The 23345-nt window shown below is 42.3% G+C and overlaps 1 protein-coding gene across 1 annotated transcript in view; it reads right to left on the bottom strand.

Annotated features, from left to right (window-relative positions):
* Positions 1-23345, bottom strand: part of ANO2 (anoctamin 2) — a 277160-nt gene that overhangs the window by 66656 nt on the left and 187159 nt on the right. The window contains exon 14 of the mRNA XM_084878468.1: positions 6333-6410. Within this exon, the coding sequence (XP_084734594.1) occupies positions 6333-6410 (78 nt within the window). The remainder of the gene's footprint in view (positions 1-6332; positions 6411-23345) is intronic.

Here is a 23345-nt window from a genome sequence, read left to right as displayed (position 1 = left end):
GTGAGCCATTGAAGGTGTTTGAGCTAAGTAGGGGTGAGTGAGAGCTTAATGGGGTGTATGTGGGAAGGTTGACTAAAGGAGAAGAAATGGAGAGAAAACAGGCAGGAGTGATATTTTCACTCTCAGTTCTCAGGATGAATAAAATATCACTTTAAATTTCTCTATCAGGCAGTTTGAAATGGAGGACTCTGATATCTCATTTTGTGCCAAAACTTCTATGTTTAAAAGGAAAGTTAAGCAGCCACTTGATCTCAAAGCCTGACACCTCATTTCTTCTTTCTAGAACCTAAGAATTATAAGACACTCTCCCTTTCACGATCCCTCTTCTCTCTTATCACAGCCAAGAAAGGGCCATTTCCCTGAAGCACTGAATGTCAGGACAAGAACAGGTCCAAAGTAAGCCTTTTAGATGGGTGCAGAAGGAAGAAAGGGAGAAGCTAGGTGTTTAACCTGCTCAAAGAAAAACTATAATTTGTTCTGGTCAAGTGAAGTCTCCTTTCTTAGGATTCTTTTTGCAAAGGAGGCTGTTTAGGTCCTATTTCCTCTGGGACAGGGAATAGTGAGGTGGGCACTGGCTATGTAGGACTAAATAGAAAACACGGGGAGAGAAAAGAGCAGGTAAAAAGGTTCCCTCTGAGAAATACAATCTGTCCTGGACTGTACATTCTCTCCCTAAAGAGGAGGGGGTGGGGCTCAGGCTTGGGCAGTGCTTTGCAAGCTGTGTGAAGGACACTCTAGTATGCAACAAATGAGGAATGGGTTTGAGATGTGTCTGAGTTATGGATGTCTTCAGGCTTCTAGGGGGTACCTGGGAGTGCTGACGCCTGGAGTGTGCTGGTAGCAGCCTCAGATGTTTATTCCCATGCACTTTACAAATATCAGTGCTTGCCCTGTGGGCCATAGTGTAAAAAAGAAGCCTTCCCTAAGCACAGAGAATGCAGTGTTCTCTGAGTAAAGGGAAAATGTGTGTGTGTATGCCCAAGATGGGAAAGTCACTCTGTGGGAGATCCCTCTTCGGAGGCAGGCTGGGGGTATGATTAGCTGCAACCCCAGCCTTTAGGTCTAAGGAGGAATGACTACCATGTAAGAGGGGAAACTTGGATGTGACATCACTGCTCTTCAACAATGTAGACATTTTCATTTCCCGTTCCTCTGGGATTGTCACTGCCAGACAGTAAGGGCCTGGAAAACATAGTGTGAGATTCTTTTACCGCAAAATCACTTTTGCAGTGAAGGATCATGATGGAAGTGGAAGTAATAATGAGGCGGGGGCAGCCAGGGCATGGGGGGGAGGGGAGAGAAACAACTGGGCAGGAAATCAGCTTCGATGCTCCTTCTCTAAGAGGCCCAGCTGCTAAACTGGGGAAGGAAGAACACTCCTCCTGGCTACACGGAGTGTGATCCCTGGGACCTGCTCCATCAATTGGGAACTTGATAAACATGAAGGATCTCAAGCACAACTCCAGACCTAATTCTGTCTGCATTTTAACAAGATTCCTATTCAAGTTCCAGAGGCACTGCTCTCCTCACTCAAGAAATCCCATCTTCCCATTGTCCCTACATCCCCAGCCCCACCTCCAACATGACCCTCTCAGCCTGCTGATGCTGTTCTTTGCCACCTTAACTTCTCTGATCTTAATTTTCCATCCCATCATAGAAATCAGGTTTTGAACCTCTCCTTCAGAGCTTCCCACAAGCATTTCAAGATTCACAGTTTTCAAACTGGAAGAGCTTGGAGAGCACCAGCCCAGTCCCTTGGCCATCAAATAGACCAGGAAACAGACATGGAAAGGGATTTTCTCAAGGTGGCAAGGCAAGGACTACTACCCTAGTTTCCTGGATCATCATAGGAATGAAAAAAATTTTAGCATTTAAGGCTCATTCATGTTAAGCCTTTTATCTCACATATAAGGGCCCAAGAAACAGCAATGTGATTGATCCAAGGTCTGCAGAGTACATGGAAGAGTTGATACACTAATGATGATAACATCATCCTCAAGAGCTGATCCATTTGTATCCACTCTATGTCATTATTCAATGCATATCTTCAGAAGTACTAATACTTATAATACACTAACTAAGGTCCTATCCTGACATTAGAATCCATGCACTCTGGCACTAAATCCAGGACTATTTTCACCACTTTGGCTGCATTATTGATTTTATTGATTAAATTCAATAAATATCTTCCACCCACTTATTGTGCAAACCACTGTACTGGGAATATTTCATGCTTATGAGCAGTTTCCCCAACTAGGCCAAAAGCAGGGATTGGTCTTGTGCTGCATTCTGTGCCTCCATGTTTGGTAATTATTTTCTGATCCCATACACATGGTCACATTATCATGGTCCCTGTTGCTTTTGATGTTTTAATCCCATAATATATTTCTGGGCACAGCCAAATTGCAATGGAAACCAGGTGATAGCCCTATTTGACATTCTAAGAGAGACAGAAATGGGAACAGGTCCCGACACTCTAGGACTTACATTCTGAAGTGAAGTTGAGAAAAATCATTGCACACATAACAACTGTTGAGCCTAGTAGCAGCTGGACAGAGTCACAGGCCTTAGTTCCTGAGTTTCTGGTATGCTCTGAGCAGACAGCAGGGGGATTTGTTAAAGGAAACTCCACAGAAGCAGCTTTGAGACCATTTTCTATGGGAAAGGCTTGAAGGAAAGAATAAGGAGGGGCAAATAGAAAAGCACAGGCAGAAGTAACCTCTGGGAGAAGCAACTAGAAGCAGAGTGCCCAGTCTAGGGCATAACGTAATAGTAGCTCGATTTTTAAAAATATACACACTAGTGACTTTATCATTGACATAATAAGTTGTCTCTGGGATCTTCCTAATTCACTTATTTTCTCATTCAGTCATTCATAAAAGATGTCTTGAGTACCTACTATAGGCCAGTCACCATTTTTAGGTGTCAGAAATATAATGATGAACAAAGATAAAAATTTCTTGGGCATTGATCTTCTAATGAGGAAAAATAGCATATATATATATCAGCCTAATATGCAAATTGTCCCCACAGGAGTTCAACCGGGAGACCCATCACTTACTATGACATGTGCTTACCACCAGGGGCAGCACAGAATGAAGGGAGAGGCCCTGGCCAGCAGCCAGAAGGCCCTAATCCGCCCTGATCATCAGCTAGGCCTAGGAACCCTATCCATGCATGAATTTCATGCACCAGGCCTCTAGTAAACTAATAAATAGGTAAGATATATAGTATATCTGGTGTGATAAATTCTATGGAAACAAAGCAGAATAGGGGCATAGGGAAAGGTTGCAACTTAAAAAGGGGTGGTCAGGAAAGGCCTGAGTGAGAAGATGACATTTCAGCAAGGACCTAATTGTGTAAAGAGAGAGTTGGAGTGAAAGATGAATGGTGGAGAGAAGGAGAGCCAGCCCTTTATTATAAGGATCTACATCTCATGAGATATGAAAGACTTTAGAGAGGTTTTAGCAGAGGAGTGACATTATCAGACCCCGATTTTACAAAGTTTAGTAGAGGGACAGTCTAAAGGCAGCGAAATCAGTTAGGAGGCCATTGCAATAATCCAGGCAATGGAGGAAGGTTTCTGATGGCTGGTTCCCAATATATGAATTAAGTAAATGATTGTCTTGGGCATGGGAGGAGCGCTTAGGTTCCTAGCTCTAGAAGAAGGAAGAACATTGCCTCTGATAACCCCCTGTCCAGTAAAAAGAAAATCAGAAAGAAAAAAGAAAAGAAACTAGCTCAACATTCTGGGTGAGGAAAGAAAGAGAAAATTTATCTTCATCCATGCTGCCTCTATCACAGTGGGAAGATGGACACAGCATGTGACATTTTCTTGGCTCTTAGCATCCTATGAAAAACATCCCCAGCTGATCTGGCAGCCTGGCATCCCTAAAAACGTCCTCATGGCCCTGGTCCTGAAATCTTCTGCCAAGGTTCAGTCACAGGGGACAGAGAAGGGAATGATATTTGATACTCCAGTTTGTTGCCCAAATTTCATAACATAGTACTCTTTTATAAACACCCCCTGACCCCTTGACCCCAAGCTCTACACAGTGTTCTAGGGTAATGCCCTGGTCCTCACGTATGATGAAGTAGGCTATGAATTCACAATGGGGATTGCCCATGGCCACTTCTCAGAGTTTGTTTTCCTTTTTCTCCCCATTCTCCTTGGAACACAATTTTCTCTGCAGTTCCATAAGTGGGGAATGAGGTACATTTAGTTCTATCATCTTTATTCTGAGAATGTAGCCCTTTGAAGTTCCGATTTAATTTGGTGAGTACCTCCTATTAGATTTTCAATTCTGAGCCAGCCATTCCCCATACTTTCTACCCTCCTTGCCCCATAAAACCACCAAAACCAAAGCTGTTGGCCAAATAGGAAAATATCCTCAAGGCAAAAAGCATCTCCCATTTTCCCTTAGAGTTAGCCTCACCATCCTCTCAGACCTTCAAGGCTTTAAGAAGATTGAAAAGCAGGCCTAGCTGCCATGGCTTAGTGATTTGAGTGTCAACCTATGAACCAGGAGGTCACAGTTTGATTCCTACCCAGGGCACTGGGGTTGAGGGCTTGATCCCCAATGAGGGGGCAGGCAGGAGACAGCCAATCAATAGTTTTCTCCCATCTTGATGTTTCTATCTTTCTCCCTTCCTCTCTGAAATCAATTTAAAAAAATTTTTTTTTAAAGAGAACATTAAAAAGTATATTTATCCAGTATTTTGGGGAATTAGTTTCAGCATGATGGGATATTACAAATATCTTAACCTATCACTACTGGGGGTAGAACTATTTTACTTATCTATTTTATTATTTATGTATATATTTATTGTCTATAAACTCCTTGAGGGAGGAATTATTTTGTTTTATTTTCTGCTCTACCCCCATTGCCTAAGAATAGTGTCAAGCACATAGTTGGCACCCATTAAGTATTTCTTGAATGAATGAATAATCTCTGACAACAAGATGCATATTGTGGGAGGCTTTGAAGTGCTAAATTAAACTTTTCTATCATTCCAGCTTAACACATTGCAATTCACCACATGTTGTTGAATAAATTCTACATGCCTTGCTCTTGTTAAACAATGGGAAGATAACAAATGTAGACTTCTAAGTTCTGGCAAGACACACATCACCTCTGCAGTTCATCTGTGAAACAAGTTGTTGAATTAGATCCTTCCTTCACTTTTTAAATTTCTGACACTAGGACATGGTTCCTGTCCTCAATGGCCAGGATGCAATAATAATGACAATAATAACCTTGGGCAAGGATCAGTTACCTATGGTCAATAGGTCCAGCAAATCATTATAGTCCTATTTATTTATTTATTTATTTATTTATTTATTTATTTAGAATAAGCAATCTCTCAAGCCTCCTTCCCCTCCCCCCACACCCGTTTCCCCAGAACTAATGTATAATTCTGCTTAGAAATGCTATCAGGATACACCTCTACTCTGTAAAATGAAAGCTCCAGTCTTGAATACTAGAAGGATTCTACCTATAAAGAAGTGGCTCATGCTTAGTCCTCTGAGTTTCACATTTTGTTATTTTCAGCAAGATGGGATGTTACAAATCTCCTAAGATCTTCTTGCTTCAGTTACTGTTGGCTCACTCATCCTGGCTCCCAAGACCAACCTGCTACCACTTTATTGATATGACTCAAATGTGAATCATAGACCCCTTCCCTACCTACCCTTACATAGCTGAGACCATCTGGGTCTCTCAAAAAGGCCCTCTCAAACTCTCAGGGAGAACACAGAGAAATAAACACAGCAACTTCAGGGAAATGAAAAAATCAGCTTAGAAAGTCCATGCTGGCTGTCTCCTGTGGCTTCCAGACTCTGTTCTATTCCACAAACCATCAGAGACAGCTAGCCCACAGCTTAAACAGGCTGCCACAATTCTGCAGCTATCTTACTTTGATTACTTATTTCGAGGTCTTGGTCTATCCCAATGTGAAGGTACCATCTCATTGACCTACTCCCTGGAAGTTCCAACTTCAAACATCTGTGGTCAAGGCTGAGAAGATAGAACCCCTTTCTACCCTTCTCTTCCTCAGAAGATTAAAACTCTTTCCATAGACACAGAAGGTCACTGACCCTTTCCAGGTCTGGTTTTCTGTGTGAGAAAATCACCTTCCCTTCTTTAGGTAACTGATACCAGCAATGGCCTCGCTGTCAGATAAGATCCTGTCTTTCTACACAGGGACTGTGGCTTCATCTTTATTAGCCCCTCGTGATTCCCAAAGCATTCCAGAACAACACACCCACAACATTCACTTAACAGGATCTAACAAGCATAAGTCATAGGCAGGTGTTCCCTCAAGGAAATTACCATGAACAAGATGGAGACGACGCTTATCAGGTAACCTGGGAAGCGATCTTTCCAGGTGAGCTTATCTTCATCATCATCCTGGGGAGAAACAGAAGAGGAGAGACAATCAGAAGGCACAAATAACAGGTAATAATTTTCCTTTAATTTTGCATACATTTGCACATCGTTAATCATTCTATATAGATATTTTTCTAGTCTCTGATATCTTACCTCCCATATTAACAACAGCTCTTCTAATTTTGTGATTTCTAAATAGCCTGGTGAAAAGAGGACATGATTTGGGTTCAGCCTAATTCTTGACTGAAGTTTTAAAATATCCAACCACTTATCGGCTGTGTGATCCTTAACTTTTCTTACCCCCTATTTCTTCATTGTAAAATGGGCACAGCCACAATACCAATCTTGCCTACCGCACAGGATGATTTTGTTTGTTTTGTTTTAATGAGAAACATGTGAACATGTTAAAGCAATGGACAGATGACATATACAACCCAACCACAGGGCAACAACTTAAAATAGATCATTCTTTAAATAAAACATCAACTGTAGATCCTATTCAGTGTACAAATTACCCACAATTTTGCTCTTCAAAGAACCTGCATGTGTTATCATTTGTTTACTCCAAAAATGACTGTGTTCTCTGCTGATCCCAAATGCAGATATTTCTAGGTAAAGGCTAAGTGATCAGTCCGGCTGAGAACCCTATCTTTTCCCCTCAGACTGGGTCCAGTACACCCAAGAGCCACTCTCTGGGACAAGTATACAGCTGACCAGAGTCTTTCGGCATACTCTGAAGACCCTCCTGTGGTCTGGTGAGGCCAAAAAGGTATGTATAAAGATAAAAATCTGTCAAGTAAATTCCATGTAAATTTAGTCCAGGCATTTGCTTTCTCTGAGATGCAGCTCTATAGAATTAAAACTGATACAGGGTTGTTGTGAAGTCTATTTGAAGACATGTTCATAAAGATGCCATGAAAATGGCAAAGCATGATACTCTGGTAAGATCAGAGCCCTACATTTCTGCAATGCATCTGAATCAAGCTCAGCCAGCCCTCCTCTAGTCTCTCTTCCCTCTTCACCACTATTTCAGAATACACCTGATTTGGCTCTAGCAACAGTGCCATCTAGCCTTTGAAAGCTTGTACTGTAGGCGAAGAGCCTTTTTGGCCTAGGATACATCTTTCTAAAAATCCTTATATGTCTACTATGTGCAGATCTTGGTGCCAGGAATGGTGGGAGACAGACAGGGTTGTGACCACTGCCCCTGGGGACTTGCAGTCTAAGAAGACAGAAGTAGCACACACATACCAAAAGCTTCAGGGAGCATCTGCCAGTGTGGGAGAGGGAATTATCTTGGGCATGAGCCTTTGGGGCACTCAAGAAAAGAAATTACGTGTCTTTCCTATTGCATGTCTGGAGCTGAGCACAGAGTTGAACTGGCTTAATAAATGGGGGTAGAAATGAGTGTTAAGGCTGAAGTCATTTAATAATTAGCACTTTCATTTATAGATGATGGAAACAAGGGATACTCAGTTTTTCTTAGACCTGGTGATAAAATCAGGTCTCTAGACTCCTAGCCCAGCAGACTTTTCATCACACAATTGAGAACAAGGGAACTACAGGTTGTGACCATTCTGAATGAATGAGAGCATATAAATCTCTTTCCATTCAGATTGGAACAATACTCATTCATATGCTTCCAAATTAGGCCAAACATCAAAAGGGAGTAGCACTTCTTTCTGTTTTCTTCAGTATAATACTTCATTTTAATCACACTTGTAATATTTTCCTTTAAGATTTTGACAAGGGGAACTGAAGATGGGTTAGTGTTAGTGTTAGGGTTAGGGATTCTGCAAAGAAAATAAGGGGGAGCATGGCAGGACTCTTCCTGGGGTCTCCCTTATTACAATGAAGATTTTGGTGATTTTTTGCACGCTTTTTCTGCTCTCTGGCCTAGAGATAAGACATTCTGCCTTAAAACCCAGCAAACCAGATGTGTTCTGAAATATCAGTAGTGAGTAGAAAAGAGAGAACTCGGGTTCATAGGTTCTATGATATCAATTGCTCCATAAGGGGGCTTCGTGAGTGAGGAACAGAGGGAGAGGCAGAAAAACACATGTTTGGTCCCTGAGATTAGAGGAAGGGGTGAGAAACATCAGGGTGAGACTGGGTCCAAAATGGCCCTCAGGGCAGAGTTGGACAGTCCTGGAAGAAATGGGGGAAAGGGAAGTATGAGCAGAGGATCGGGAAATATGGCCCATGATGAAATGGGTTCAAATAAATAAGTACAACTATAGAGGATGACTAATAAACCCGTGGGGGAGTCAGGCCTCTGAGATGGCTTTGGTTAAGGTTTCATGCCAAATAGTTGTCCACCTTCTTCAGGCCAGGGACCAAGGGGGTGCAATGTCTTTGGAGCAGCCTCTACCCTGCAGTGAAAACTCTATCCTGGAGAATGAGTTTTGGACAGCATGGGCTTAGCACCTTGGAGGGCGGGCTCGGTGCTGGATACTGAGGACACAGTGAGGAGAAGGCTCAGCTCTGCCCAGAAGGAGCTCAAAGACCACAGCAGAAACAAAAAATCACCAAAACCTTCATTGTAATGAGGGAGACCCCAGGGAGAGTCCTTGCCATGCACTTTCTTATTTTCTTTGCAAAATCCCTAACCCTAACACTAACACTAACCCATCTCCTTGCCACTGACAAGAAAGGTGGCATTACTATTTTGCATAAGAAAGAGATGTATCTAAAAAGCAATTGACTTGGTTGACCTCTCAGAGCAACTATCTTAAAGAAAAATATTCATTTTGACAAAGATGTTCTGGTGTTTATTGAGAAATCACCTCCTCTCATGATTATATTTGTGAGCCCTTTTTTGCCTGGAAGTTATAGCTTCTATCTCACACATTGAGACACTATCCAAACACAAGAGGCTGAGAGAAACACAAACATTGCCGACTGTCCTCCAAGCTCTTTACTGGTAAAGAGGACATTGAGTAAAGCGGACTTTGTGTATAAAAACTGGTTCTGATAATGGAAGCTAATTAAAACTCTCCATTCACTGGCACATTAAAGATGTGAAGATTCATGGCAGAATTTGATTACACTCTGCATAAGTATCACATAACCAGCCTACAAGGTAATAAAATGAGAAGTAGCCTTGAGACCAGAACATCGGAGTTTAACTCTTGGCTCTATTCTCAGAATCTCAGTTTCCTCATTTGTAATTGTATTTGTTATCTATAAATGTGTAAAATGGTAGTATCTGTAACACCAAGTTACCATGCTTTTTATATGAATTAGCTACCCCATGGAGAGGGCCACGCCAGTGCACCTGCACACAGAGGTTGGTGAGAACTCTTAGCGCCTCCCTCTCCTTTTAAAACAGAGATGATAATCCTTATCCCACCTAAGTGGCAGAAGCATTGTGCAGATCACATGAGTGAATGCCCGTGAGAGAGCTTTATAAACTATAAGGCATCAGACAAAAGTAAGGTCTAATCAGCTTGATGATTACAGCAAAAGCAGGTGATTAGAAAGCACTTAGCTAATGTCACCATTGTTAAGACATCAGCCTAGCTGTCACCTGTGTTTGTTTCTTTGTCTTTGCTGTCTTGTTTCTTTCCCTGGAATATGGCTCCTACTTCCAGGTCTCCAATAGCAAGTAGCACAGTGATAGTCACATATCTATGGAATTGTTATTTTGAAAATATTTATATTCAGAATATGTATTCTCTGTACTATCTTAGAAACTTTTCTGTATGCATGCATACACACAAGTGCGTGAAAACACGCACGTTTGCATACACGTGCACACACACACACACTCCACACCCAGATTTCCCTATTACATTGTATGGATACATCTTTTCACAACCAATAAACCAATATTATAATTATTAATTTAAGTTCACACTTTAATTGTATTTTATTAGTTTTTACCTGTTGGCCCTTTTCTGTTCCAGGATCCTGTCCAAAACATTATATTTAGTCACCATGTCTCCTCTAGATTGTGATAGTTTCTCAGACTTGCCTTGTTTTTAATGACCTTGACAGTTTTGAGGATTACTGGTCAAGAATATTGTGGAATGTTCCTCAATGTGGGTTTGTCTTAAGTTTTTCCCATAATTAAGCTAAGGTTGTAGGTTTGGGAGAAAGACCAAAGAGATAAAATGCATGTTATCCCTTTATATTAAGGATGCAGGCTATAATATGACCTAACACTGAACATGTTAACCTTGATTGCTTGGTGGAGGTGGTGTGTTTAATAGGTTTCACTACTGCAAAGTTACTCTTTTTTCCTGTACCTTACTTTTTCTTTATAAGGAAGTCACTATACGCAGTCCACATTTAAAAAGTGAGAGTTGCCGAAGCCAGTTTGGCTCAGTGGTAGAGCGTCAGTCTGTGGACTGAAAGGTCCCAGGTTCGATTCCGGGCAAGGGCATGTATATTGGTTGTAGGCACATCCCCGGTAGGGGGTGTGCAAGAGGTAGCTGGTCGATGTTTCTCTCTCATTGACATTTCTAGCTCTCTATCTCTCTCCCTTCCTCTCTGTAAAAAATCAATAAAATATATATTTTTTTAAAAGTGAGAGTTTGGCACCACTTCCTTAAGAGAATAATGTCTACAAACTCCCCTAGGTTTTAATCCCAAGTTTTATATTTTGGATTTTCTTAAGGTGGGCCTCTAGAGAAAAGGGTCAAAAATGACAAGGAAATTCCAAGTTCAATTTGGGCAATGCTTTCTATAGCACAGGCCCAGGGGCCATTCGTTCTGTTCCAAAGCCACCCAATCATCCAGTATGATCCTGTTCTGTCATTCCGATCCCATTCTCCTCTCAGACACAACTACTTAATGCTCTCTCTGCTGGGTGAGCCTTTAAGACCTCTAACGAACAACTCTTACTCTAGAAACACAGATCCTACCAACTCACTATCTTCTTTCTGTTGGTTCTCTCTCCTAAAACAGCTCCTCCTCCAGGCAGCCTTCCTGGCCTGACCTTGAGGCCACTATTTGACTGTATATCCCTCCCTTCACTGAGCTTAATACATGCTCCCTCTTTCTCTCCCCCCCCCCAAACATATAGCTTCTATCATAATCATGTAAGCCTCCAGAATGGTCTTGGTCCAATAGCCCAAGCACACACAACCTCTCAGGCTTACAGGTCCTGCCCCTCAGTGCTATGGACTTGCCGATGACTGACCCCCCGAGTTATGTAGAGATAACTTTTAGGAACAGAATCTCAATCTAGGAGGAAAATCTTGGCAAAGGGGGCATGAGGCAGTCATGCGGCACAGCACCTAAGTCTACAGACATGCCTGAAGCCCAGGGCACAATGCAATATAATTTGTGGCTAAAATGGAAAACATTATTTATTCTTCCCACTGCTTGGTTTTTCTAGCAGACACAGAAAAACAGACTCTAGCTCCCTTGTCTCCCATCCTGAGGGCCAGCCTGTTTACTTGGCTTCCTCGGGTTCCCTGGACAGCTGGCTGCTTTATTTTCTGCTTCCTCAGGGGGCTGCCTTGGCCTTTCTGGGTTCCAGTATTGGACTGAGCTTCTCTCCCTCTCTTACTCCAACCCCAACTGTTCTATTGTATCTCCTGCCTAGATTCAGATTGCAGGCAGCCCCTCCCCACTAATTCTTTAAAGGGGACACCCTTCTACATTGTGGTAATGGTAAAATGAGCCTTAGTTGGGCTTAACAAAACATGAAAGCCTGGGAAAAGCATATTATTGCCTGCAAAAGAAGAAGGCCTAGCTGAAGCTATAAGCATCCTCACCCAGTAATATATGTCTAAATCCCTAATATATAATCTTACCCAGCACAACATACAAAGTATTTAGCCAATGGCCATGGACTTAGAATACATTTAAAGCCTGTGCCATGATCTCCAAGGCTTGACATGATCTACCCTCTAGTTCCTCTCACATTTCATTTCCTACCATTCAATCCCTTACTTACTCCATTTCAGCCACAATGGTCTTTCCTATTCATTAAACACTCCAAGCTGGTTTCCCCTTCAAGACCCTTGTAAGAGTCCTCTCCTATCTTTTCTCTCAGTTGGGTCTTCTTCTCACTTTTCTTCTGTGCTCAGCTGTAGCATCACCTCCTTTATGCCCCAGTCCATAACCTGGCCCTTATTAGTCTCTATCACAACACATCACTATCTGAAGTTGCCTGTCTATCTCCTCTCTGTCTCCTTTAGGAAAACATGAACACTATGACAGCAGGCGGCCTCTGTGTCTAGTTCACCACTGGCTCTCCAGTGCTGGCCTCCACCTAGCCTGAGGATCCTTCTGCATGTGTGACTCAGGGGTGAATATCAGTCTGGAAGTAATAGCCTACCTCGTTGGGTAGTGCTTAATGCTCCTAAGGTTGGGATTGAGCATTGAGTCTCTGGATGGGTTAAAAACAGTTTCACACAGGAAGAGCCCATGAAACAATTTTGTGCCACTCTCTCATGTTACACACCAGTGCCAGAATCTAAGGGGAAAATGCAAGAGATTTATGGTAATCTTTTGACACTTTAAGAAAAATAGAAAAGTGCATGTCCCATTGGCATGTGCCAATAAGGACAGCGTTTTGGATGGAAAATAATACAGGAAAGAGTTTTAGCCCGAGTAGTACCCAGCTGTGTTCTGGCTAATCATGAAGACCTTTGTGACAGAGCTCCTGAAGCCACACTGAGCTCTTCCTAGTGTCTTGTCACGTTAGGTCACACATTATTTCTTTCTTTCTTTTTTTTTTCATTGATTTCAGAGAGGAAGGAAGGAGGTATAGAAACATAAGTGATGAAAAAGAATCACTGATCAGCTTCTACACATAACCCCACCACTACCACCACTAGGGATTGAGCTGGCAACCTGGGCACGTGCCTGACTGAGAATGAAACTATGACCTTCTGGTTAATAGGTCGAAATTCAACCACTGAGCCATACTGGCCAGGCAGGTCACACATTATTTCTTAGTCTAACCTACAGGCCTCTAGCTTTAATTTGGGCCATTTCCTTATGTTGTACCCCCACAGAATGGAGAATTGATCTATAGAAAATTTGCAAACTTGAAGCTCTGCATGAAATCCCTTCTTACTCTTGCTTTCTTCAGGCCCATTCTCATAATTCCTATCTTTTTCTACCCATAATTTCTATATTTTGTCCTACTAAACTAAATATGGAAGAAAATCAGTGGTTCCACATTCCCGTTTATATTTTTTCTCCCTACACTGCTGTGAACACTCTAAGGGGGTATCCACACCTTACTGTGTTGGGGGCAGGTGGGGAGAGAAGGAAGCAGGTCCTCAGCCCTAAAGAAAGGAAAGAAGAGTTGTTGGCTCAGCTCCCAGTAGATACTCAGGACACAGAGAAAAGAGGTTGCTGCTATGCAAAGGTGAGGTTAGAATGAGACAGCGAGGGCAATATCATGACTCCCACATTAGCTAATCATCGAAATCACTTAAGTGACTTAAAAATACAGATTTTGGGCTTTGCCTCAGGTCTACTAAATCAGAATCTTGAGGGTGAAAGAATCTGTTTTTGAAAATGCTTTACAGGCGACACTGTAAATCAGCCCAATTTGGGAAATACCATTCTACAAGACTCAGCCCTGCCTTGCTCTTTTTCCTCCACAGCCTATATTCCTGCGGCTTGTCCCTCTGTGAGCAGATTCGGTGAGAGGCGCTTACAGGATGGAAACAATCTTGGAGATAATTCCCTCATGCACAGTGTCCACACAGAATTTGTCACATCAGCTGCATTGCCAGCCCAGCCCAGCCCACTGGCCAACTGGCTCCCATAAATGCCCCTTTCCCTCTTCTTCCCCAACCACAAGCTGACTGTAGGCCTCCAACAGGCAGGCACTAATCAAACTTCAGCCCAGGGATAAGTTTCAGACCCATTCTGTAGGTCCTAAAATGACAACAAGGGCAATATCGGAGAAGGCCTAGAAAGCATCTGGTTATTTTTAATGTATGCAGTTACCTTGAATTTGGTGCATTTTTTGGCTTTAAAGTTTCCCCCTACACACAGAGCACCATATCAGGTTCTACATTAAGAAAGAAAGGGTCACAGCCTTCCACTCAAAAACAGAAGTGGCAGGCTTCTTGGTATGAAAAATTACATTTGGAAACATGTTAGTAACTTTTATTTAAACATTGTTCCCTTTGAAAGATTTCACCGGCAAATGAATAAATAATGAATCTTGCCAACATCCAATGTTGTTCTGGTCAGAAAAGTAAGGTCACTTTGTTCATTCATTGTTTTGTTAACAATGTCAGTCACTTCTGGCCTCAACCCAAGGACAGAGCCGTCACTGTTATTGCACAGTTAGACAATATACATCTAAAATAGTGTTTGTTTTTAAATAGGAGAAACAATTTTCAGCAATTTGCAACAACAGTAAACTGGCAAAAAGACACTGCAATTAACTCTCATCATGCTATTTGGTAACACTGGCTCCTTTAGCATGCAATGTTTGTTTGTTGGTTTGGTTTCAGATTTTGTTAGCTAATAGAGAACAGTGGTTAGTTGCTCTTCCTCTTCATTAAAAACACAGGCCAGAACAAATGGGGAGGAACTCCAGCAAGAGAAATTAGGTAAGACAAGTAAAAATGTGCTTCCTTGATCTTCTTCAAGGCTGGGGTCAAGGGAGATCAAGGGAGGTATCCTCCATTAGGCTTCAGAAGAACAAAATCTGTAAGCTGGCCCTGGGTCATACCCAGGCCACTGTAACACATACTGTTCAGTAACCCATTCTGCAATTAATCAGTGAAATAATCCCTCTTCCTCTGAGGACTGTAGGTGAGGTAAGATCCTGCCCAGCCATTCATGCCTTTTCTTGGGGTTTGGTGAGCAAAAATTAGCTCTGTCCTGCTGAGCTGAGGATATCCTGGACAAAGCCACAGGACAGTGACAAAAGTCAGAGTCCTCAGCATAGTCAACTTCAGCTAGGCATGGACCTCCACTTACCAGGCCCAGCACAAAGAGGGGAGTGGGGCCAAAGAGAGGAAGAAAAAATCCATGAGGAGGAAGCAGTGGAGGAGGAAGGAAAAGGATGGTTACTCTGAGGCTGGATATGCAAGTAGCCTCTGCCTGGTTTTCTCCTTTGTAATTGTCATCATAGGGCCCAGAATGAGGCTCTGCACGCAGAGGACTACTAAAAAGACTAAAAATGAGCAGGTCCCAGCATGGGAGGGTGGACTGGGCCAACTCTACAAATCCAGCTCAGGACCCACTGCCATTGATGCATGTGACTACCCACCATGCCATGTGGTGAGGAAGAAAGGACCCAAGAGTCCATCTAAACTCCTACCCTGTGATGCTAATGGCAGAACCCAGTGTACTCCTGGAGCTCCCAGAACACACCCCACCCACTGTCTACATACTGGCCTTGCCATCATTTCCGCGGTTGGTGCCGAGATCAGAGGATTTAATTTTGACACTTGAAAGAGGTTAAAATACATTAATAAAGTGATGGGGTCAAGCCTGTCCAGATCATTGAGACTGGGCATTGATGAGTCCTTTTAAAATTTTATAAGCATCTACTGTGTTCCAGAAACTGTGCTCCAAGACTCTCAATGTCATGAGAGAGACATATGGGCAACAGTTATAGTGAAGTATTTGTTGTGAAAGCATGGGGGAGCAGCATCTAACTTTTATTCAGGAATATTCATGCATGAGTGCTTCCATTCCCATGTACATGTATGCAAGCATGAGTACGTGCACACTCACAAACAAACACACAAACTTGATGGTCTGGGTATAGCCCTGAACAATGACTGTCTAGCAAAAGTAGTGGTCCAAGACCGACTGTTCTATCCATCATTCATCTGTCCATCATCCATCCAGCCATCCACCCACCTATCCATCCAGCCAGCCAGCAAGCCAGTCAGCCAACCATCCATCCATCCATCCATCCATCCATCATCCATCCATTAATATGTGTTTACTATGTTACAAGCACTTTTCAGGATTCTTTACATATCTAATCTTACTTACTCCTCAAAATAATTTTATGAGCTAGGAACTATTAGTCTCAATCATACCTGAGAAAATTAAGACCCAAGAAGGTTAGTTATATGACCAGAGTTACACGAGTAAGTAGTTGAGCTGAGATTTTAATCAAGATCTGAATAATTCCAACCCTATTTTTAATCTCGTCTGTTTCCTACATTGTGTTATTCATAAAACTGGATTTTCCAGGTACTCACAGATGTTCTATAGGCACAATCTCTCTGTCTTTTAGGAAATCTAATATTCTAGTGCATATTAGAACCTCTGAGAAGACCTGTAGTATCTGTTTAGTCCAACACTCACAGACACAATTGATCATGAAAGCTCGAGAGTAGCAAACTATCCAGGTGTGTGGCACCATGAGAAAAGCTACTTTATCACCTTATCTGATCTTGATCCACAACACAGAGTTTCTGCCTCCCAATGTGACACCTTTTTCTTCATCCAGAAAAATGACTTGACCTAAAACCAATCAACAATCCATCCCTTTTCATCTCAGTGGCCTCCTCCTTCACGGGCCCTTCACCCTTTCTTTCCCTGAACTGCAGCGCGCTTCTGTGAAACACGGAGAACAGAGTCAGTAGGAGAGACATGATGGGTTTGGTCTGCAAGCTAGTGTTGAGCATACACTGGAACTTTCTCATAATACTGTCTTCCAACTCTGAGTCTTAAACTCTTTACCGGCCCAGGAGGAGGGCCCATCTTCCTGGTTGTTCTAACCTCATACCTCAGACTCTGTTGTTGAACTCTCAGAACAATGGCCTCGCTTTCTACCCTCCGTCTCTCAATCCCCAGTTTTAGCATTAAGGAGAATATCTATCTGCACTTATTTCTCTAGTTTTTCCTCCCATTCATCTCATAGTTCTCTTCCTGAAGAAAATAAAAAGACAGACTGGCAGGACCAATCCTGACATGAGCACTCCATGCCCAAAAGGGAATTTTCTCACTGCTCCAGAAAGAGAGAGCCTGGCCCTCCCTCTCCTCATCTGCAACCAGAACCAGGAGCCAAGGGAGACACAGTGGTGTATCTGCCTGGGAAAACCCCCTCCACTCTGCAGCTGCCCCACATCCCTGTCCCCACCCCCCATCCATGGAGTCAACATGCATTATCTCCTTGCACTTCAGGCTCTGACTCACTGCATTGTTGGGACATGACTGCTAGGGAATCTGCAGCCTCAACTGCTCCAACCAGGCTCCCTGCATTGCACCACAGGGTACAACCACCTCCCTATGTCACCGGCTAGGGATTTTTTCCCCCAGTAAGCTCAAGTCATCCCAAATGTTTAACCTCCATTAGTGACTGGAGTCAGCCCCTATAACATGCACAGGACATCCCTTTTCTTAATGAACAAAATGCACAGTTTAACATAAGAGCTTGCTCTCACCTAGGTCTCACCAACATTCATTCACCCATCTCCAGGCCCTGAGCAAAAGGCAAACAGGGCTCTTTGAGATTCCACACAAGCCAGATCAGAATTTATGGATAATGCACTGCATTTTGATGGCTTCTGATACAGAAACAGAATAGTGAAGATGGAAGCTGAGAAGGAGAAGAAAAATCTAATTCCTTAAAAATAGTAGGCAACCTGGAAGAAAGCTACCAGGACAATAAATGCCTGACAGAAATAAGGAAATTCTCCTCCTTTTCGCTCCCTCTTTTCTTTCCATTCTCATTCACCATGTAGTCAATAAGTATTGCTGGGTGAGAAGGAAGGAAGACTAAAGGAAGGAAACACCCTTTTGTCTGGGGATACCCTTGTAGTCCTCTTCTCTCACTTCTGGGGAAGAAAACATCAGACAGTATCCCAGGGTTACCATAGAGTTGAGGGCTCACCATCACCATGGGTTTGTGCTGAGGAAGAACTCAGCACAATTAGGTTCTAGCCCCATCTTTAAAATTTATTTGCTACTTGACCTTTCATGAGCCAGAGGGGGGAAATTTACTTAAATTCCTCATTCCCAAATTTTACTTTGAAAAAGTAAAATGATTTTCAGAACTATACTCATTACATACATTTCCTTTCTTCCCCCAAAGTTTCCATTCCCTTCAAAGCTGGACTGATGTTTTCAAATGGAGACTCTTTGGTGCTTATGTAGTAAAGGATTAACCTTAACCAAATGTGGTCTGGCCTTTGCCCTCAGCTACCAGGAGGTGATCTCTAGGCTCTTCAAATGTCCCACTGATAGGAGTGTCTTTGTTTGCCTGGAACATTTGGTCACCAGATAATCTAACAGTGCAGTTTGTTTCTGGCCCATACAGAATTATTTCTACCCCCAGATAGGCCAGAGACTAAGATCAGCCTTGTAGAATCAAGCCCCAGTAAAAACGCTAGACACCAAAGTTCAAGGATGTTTCTCTGGTTTGCAATACTTTGTGAGTATTGTTACCCACTAATGCTGAGGAAGAGACATTGTCCTGACTCCATGGGGAGAGGACACTGTGAGTTCTTTGTTTTATACTTTTGTGGACTTCATCTTCTATAGTCCTTCTCTTGGCTGGTTTCAAGCTCTATCCTTTTGCTGTAATAAACTGTACTGTGTGTACAACAGCTTTCAGTAAATTCTCTAAGTTCTTCTAGCAAGTTAGCAAATATAGGAGTGGTCCAGAGAACTCCCAAATTTACAATTGGTGTCAGAAGTGAGGGTGGTCCTCCTAACTTTGAAGTTGACTAACTATTTATATAGTTGGTCTAAACTTTCATGGTTAATAACATTGGTTCATAGATTAAGAAATGGTACTTCCACTGGTGGAGCCCTTCTTTATCTAGGGGTCAGTTTCACTGACCTAATGAGGATTCTCAGCTAATGAAAAGATTATACAGATATCCTTAAATCTAGTGGTCAGCTTGCAGAATTGTATAAATGTAAGCACAAATTGCCATGGTTGCAATTTTTGGAAGTACCAATAATCCTTAACGGAGACAGCAACCTTCTTCCACATACCCTCAGCACTTGGTCCATGCTGCCGATGTGTACTCATCGCTTTCTGCTCTGTTTGGTTATCTATGCTTCTTGGTACATGAGACTGTGAGCTTCCTGAGACCAGCAATTGTATCTTACATCTTAATTGTATCTTCTGCTTTCTGGAAATCAAGGCAAAAAGTAATTTACTAAGTGTTCGATGGGTTGAACTGGATTGGCCAATTCTTTGAAGACAGTAAGCAGTTGTGTCCATGGATATGTGGTTATTATAGTCCTATAAACAAGTTCTCTTTAAACTGTGAGCCCACATAAAATTTTACAAGTCTCTTGGTCCTTCCTAAGAAAATATTTGAAAAGAAAAAACCAACCCAGAGGCAGCAGAGCACAGAGCAAAAAGCACACATATGGGATTTGGAAGACCTGGGCTCTGGTGATAGCTTCATATTCCTTGCTAGTAGCTACATAATCTTAGACAGATCACTTGACCTAAGACTAGGACTTCTCATCTGTAAGACAGTGAGAAATACTGTACCCTCAGGCCTCCCAAAGACATACCAGGAAGTAATCATTATAAAGCTCACACTATTACAAGTTCAGATTCCAAAGACATTTCTAAGCATCTGCTACCTGTTAGGTACTATATAAGGCACTTTCAGTCATTGCTTCATTCCATTAAGTCCGCATATCCTGGTGTTGAGGGCAATAATTGGGAAGGAATTTTGGGTAGGGTATAGTCAATACAAGACTGGCCATGAGATGATAATTATTGATGTTGGGCGAGAGAACATAAAAGTTCACTCTATTTCCTTTCTTTTTGTGCCTATTGAAAAGGTTTTAATAAAATACATATTTAAATCAATCGTATTGGCAACAATGTGAGGCAGGCCTTACTAGTCCCACTTTACTGAGAACCAAGGCATAGAACTAAAAAACCATGTGGGTTCTACAGGATGTTAGAAGTAGAATTAGGACAAGGACCTTGGTTCCTACATCCATGCAATTTCCCACACCTCCAGCTGCCCATCTCTGGTGAGGTTACTCTCATGTGTGGCTGGTACCTGTTGACAAGAACCTCCCTAGCCCTCACAGAAGTGTTCTTTGAGGGTCCAAGTTTGCTTGCAAGAGAGGTGGGTCACTTCAAAAAATGAAGAGATAAGGGAAAACAGCATTCTCCCTTCCTTTCCTATGCCAGGAATCCCTTCCCACACTTCATTTTAGAAATTCAAGGAATATTGGGAATCCTCAAAGAAACTGTCTACAAATTGAGTCTCAGGGACTCTGGCAGGTGTTACTAGAGTTTCCAAGAATGTATAATATACAGCCCTGCCGCACCCCCCAGCAACTACCTCAAATCTGCTCACAATTATATTTTAAAATTTATTAGCAAATGGTACAAAGAGAAACATATAATAACAATAATCTTTCACCTTGAAAAGAATTTGCTCTAGAATGAAGAGAGAGGTTTGCCTCTCTGTAAAAGAAGGAACAGTGTGTGTGTGTGTGTATGTGTAGAGGAGACAGATGAGCAAAAAGAAGCAAACTCCACAAAGGCCTCTCTAGGGACATGCCCAGCTATGGGGCTGGCGGCAGCTTGCATTTGTTTAAAAGTTCAACCCTGGGATGTATACAACTTCCCCCAAATAACCCTTGAAGGAAGAAATAACAGCGTGCAAGTGACACCAATAATACTCAAAGCATGGAGACATATTTAACCACTTTCTTTACTATGACCACATTTTGCTAAAGCCCATGCCCTGTGAATCTCTCCTACTCAGTTAAAATAAAGTCACCAAATGGGTTGTGTTTTCTCACCCCGTGTTTTAATTTTCTCTCAAGTTCTTGCCGCAACACAGTGGTTGGCCAAACCAAAATACATCAGGGAGCTTGGAAAACATTGCCCAGTCACCACTCCAACCTCAGAAACTACCACTGGTGCCTATCGTGTGACATGCTGATTCCACACACATCACCGTGCGTGGCATTCCCAAAGTGTCTTTTCTTGGGTGAAGGCTAGAAGTGACATTTCCTAAAGATTTCCTTCATACTTCTACCTTAAGTTCTAGCTTGCTAGCTAAGTAAAGTAACTTTTCAAGTCACAGATGAATTCCCCATGCACCCAGTTTTCTACAGCATCTCCAGATTTTTCACACAACCAAGAGGCAATCAGCCGAGCATGACCAGTACCCCCATCCTCCAATCCAAGGCCATGTAAAATATACCAACTTTAAAACAGTGGAGAAAAAGTTAAATCTGAGCCCTGTAATTGTGGTCTATTGACAGGCATGTTGTGTCATCAGAGCATTTTCAGTTCATGCCTCATGTAGATGGGGACTGTGAAGGACAACAGAGGCCTTGTAACACTCTGCACTCTGTACATTTCTGAACACTATTGGTTTAAAAAACAGGGTCCATGGGTTGAACAATAAAGTTCTTTCAATAAGTATGCCTTAGGCTCATTTTCTTTCGGGTAAAGTGTGGCCAATTGTGAAGGACCCTGGGTGACAGCTACTGGTGTAAATGCGTCCGCTTTTATATATGTGTGTGTTGAGCGTGTGTGTGGTGTGGTGTGTGTGTGTGTGTGTGTGTGTGTGTGTATGTGTGTTCACACATGCATGAATGTAAATGTGTGTTTGCAGAGATAAGGAGGTAAAGAAAGCAACAGACACCCAATACATCTAAAATCCATGCCACATGACATGGTACTAAAGAATAACATTCACGTTGGGCAAGTGTCTAGACATAAACAAGGTAAGGGTAGTTGGGAGCAATCATGATCAGAATGAGCCAACATTAGTAGTATTCATGACAGGTAATGTCAAGGCAACTTCCCGATTGGAAGTTCTGTATAGTATATCTAGATTTCAGGAAGGCTTTTTTATGAATTAAAATTTTAAATAGGCCATGCCTATTGGCTGAGAAGCCCAATATGTCTACCATAAGGAGTCTTCCTCCCATCTATGTCCCTATCTGCCCAGTTCTCACTCCTACCTCTCTTCATTTTGCAAAGGCAACACTATTATTTTTTTACTAAACTTATAGAATATCTTATGAATATAGAAGCTAATACAAATGTATCTGTGCATTGACTTATAGTTTCTTCTCTTGTTACAACAAGGAGGCACACTATACACCTTTTTCTGTATGTTCAGGAAGGTTTTAAGGAAGGCTGTGCTTTGTGGACAGATAACTTTGTTGGGGCAGGGAGCGGGTGGGGTAATGGGGACTGCATGGCACTATGCAGTTGCAGGGACATGGCATGAGACCAGAGATGGAATCAAGTTCTGTTGACTTTCTGTCCTGGATCCTCCCCATTGCATTGCTCTGTCTCCTGGATTTATGCATGCAAGAAAGGACTTCTGAAGTACCAGCAGGCTTCTCGGAAGCAGTTTGTCCTCTAAGTAGTTTAAAATATCCCCTGGTAATCTTGCACACACCACTCATTTGCTTAATAAATCTTTTTCTCTTAGACTATGCAAAGGTAAACTTTGAGTCCTTTGCTCTTGAAATGACTAAATTACCTAACTATGTGAAAGTCCCAGCCCAGTACTTGGCACATAGTAGACACTTCATAAAATAAATATTAGTTGAATCTGAATAGTCACTAAATTCCAATTTATTGGAGTCTAGATGAAGTTAAAGAGATTAAAAAGATTAGTCATACAGGAACAAGGAACTGGCTCCTTCAGAGCCAGCCCAGTGATGGTTTACTTTGGTAGCATAAGCCTTTTATAAACCAGTGGTGACTTCTTACTCTCTGGCCAGAGAACCAGAAGTAATAGTTTCTGTAGTATTCACTCAGTCCTCATTTTGGGGATCAAATGGATTCTAACAGTTACTTGCTGGCAATATTCAGGCCTGCCCACTGATAGAGCTAAGCTGGAAGAGCAGGCAGGTCAAGTGCGGGTCAAGTGAGAGAGCAAGATTTGGGGAAGAAATGAGAAATCCTCTCCCAGGGCAACCTCCACCACCCCTTCTGATTCTCCAAGAACAACCATCCTAACCCTTCACTCCTAGCTGTCCTCACCAATCAGAGGAACTCCAGTCTGTGATCACATTGATCTCAGGAAATCACATTTCCTT

The sequence above is a fragment of the Pipistrellus hanaki genome (assembly GCF_964339955.1).
Source record: "Pipistrellus hanaki genome assembly, chromosome: 3".
NCBI lineage: Eukaryota > Metazoa > Chordata > Mammalia > Chiroptera > Vespertilionidae > Pipistrellus > Pipistrellus hanaki.
This window is presented reverse-complemented; position numbering and strand designations above follow the sequence as displayed.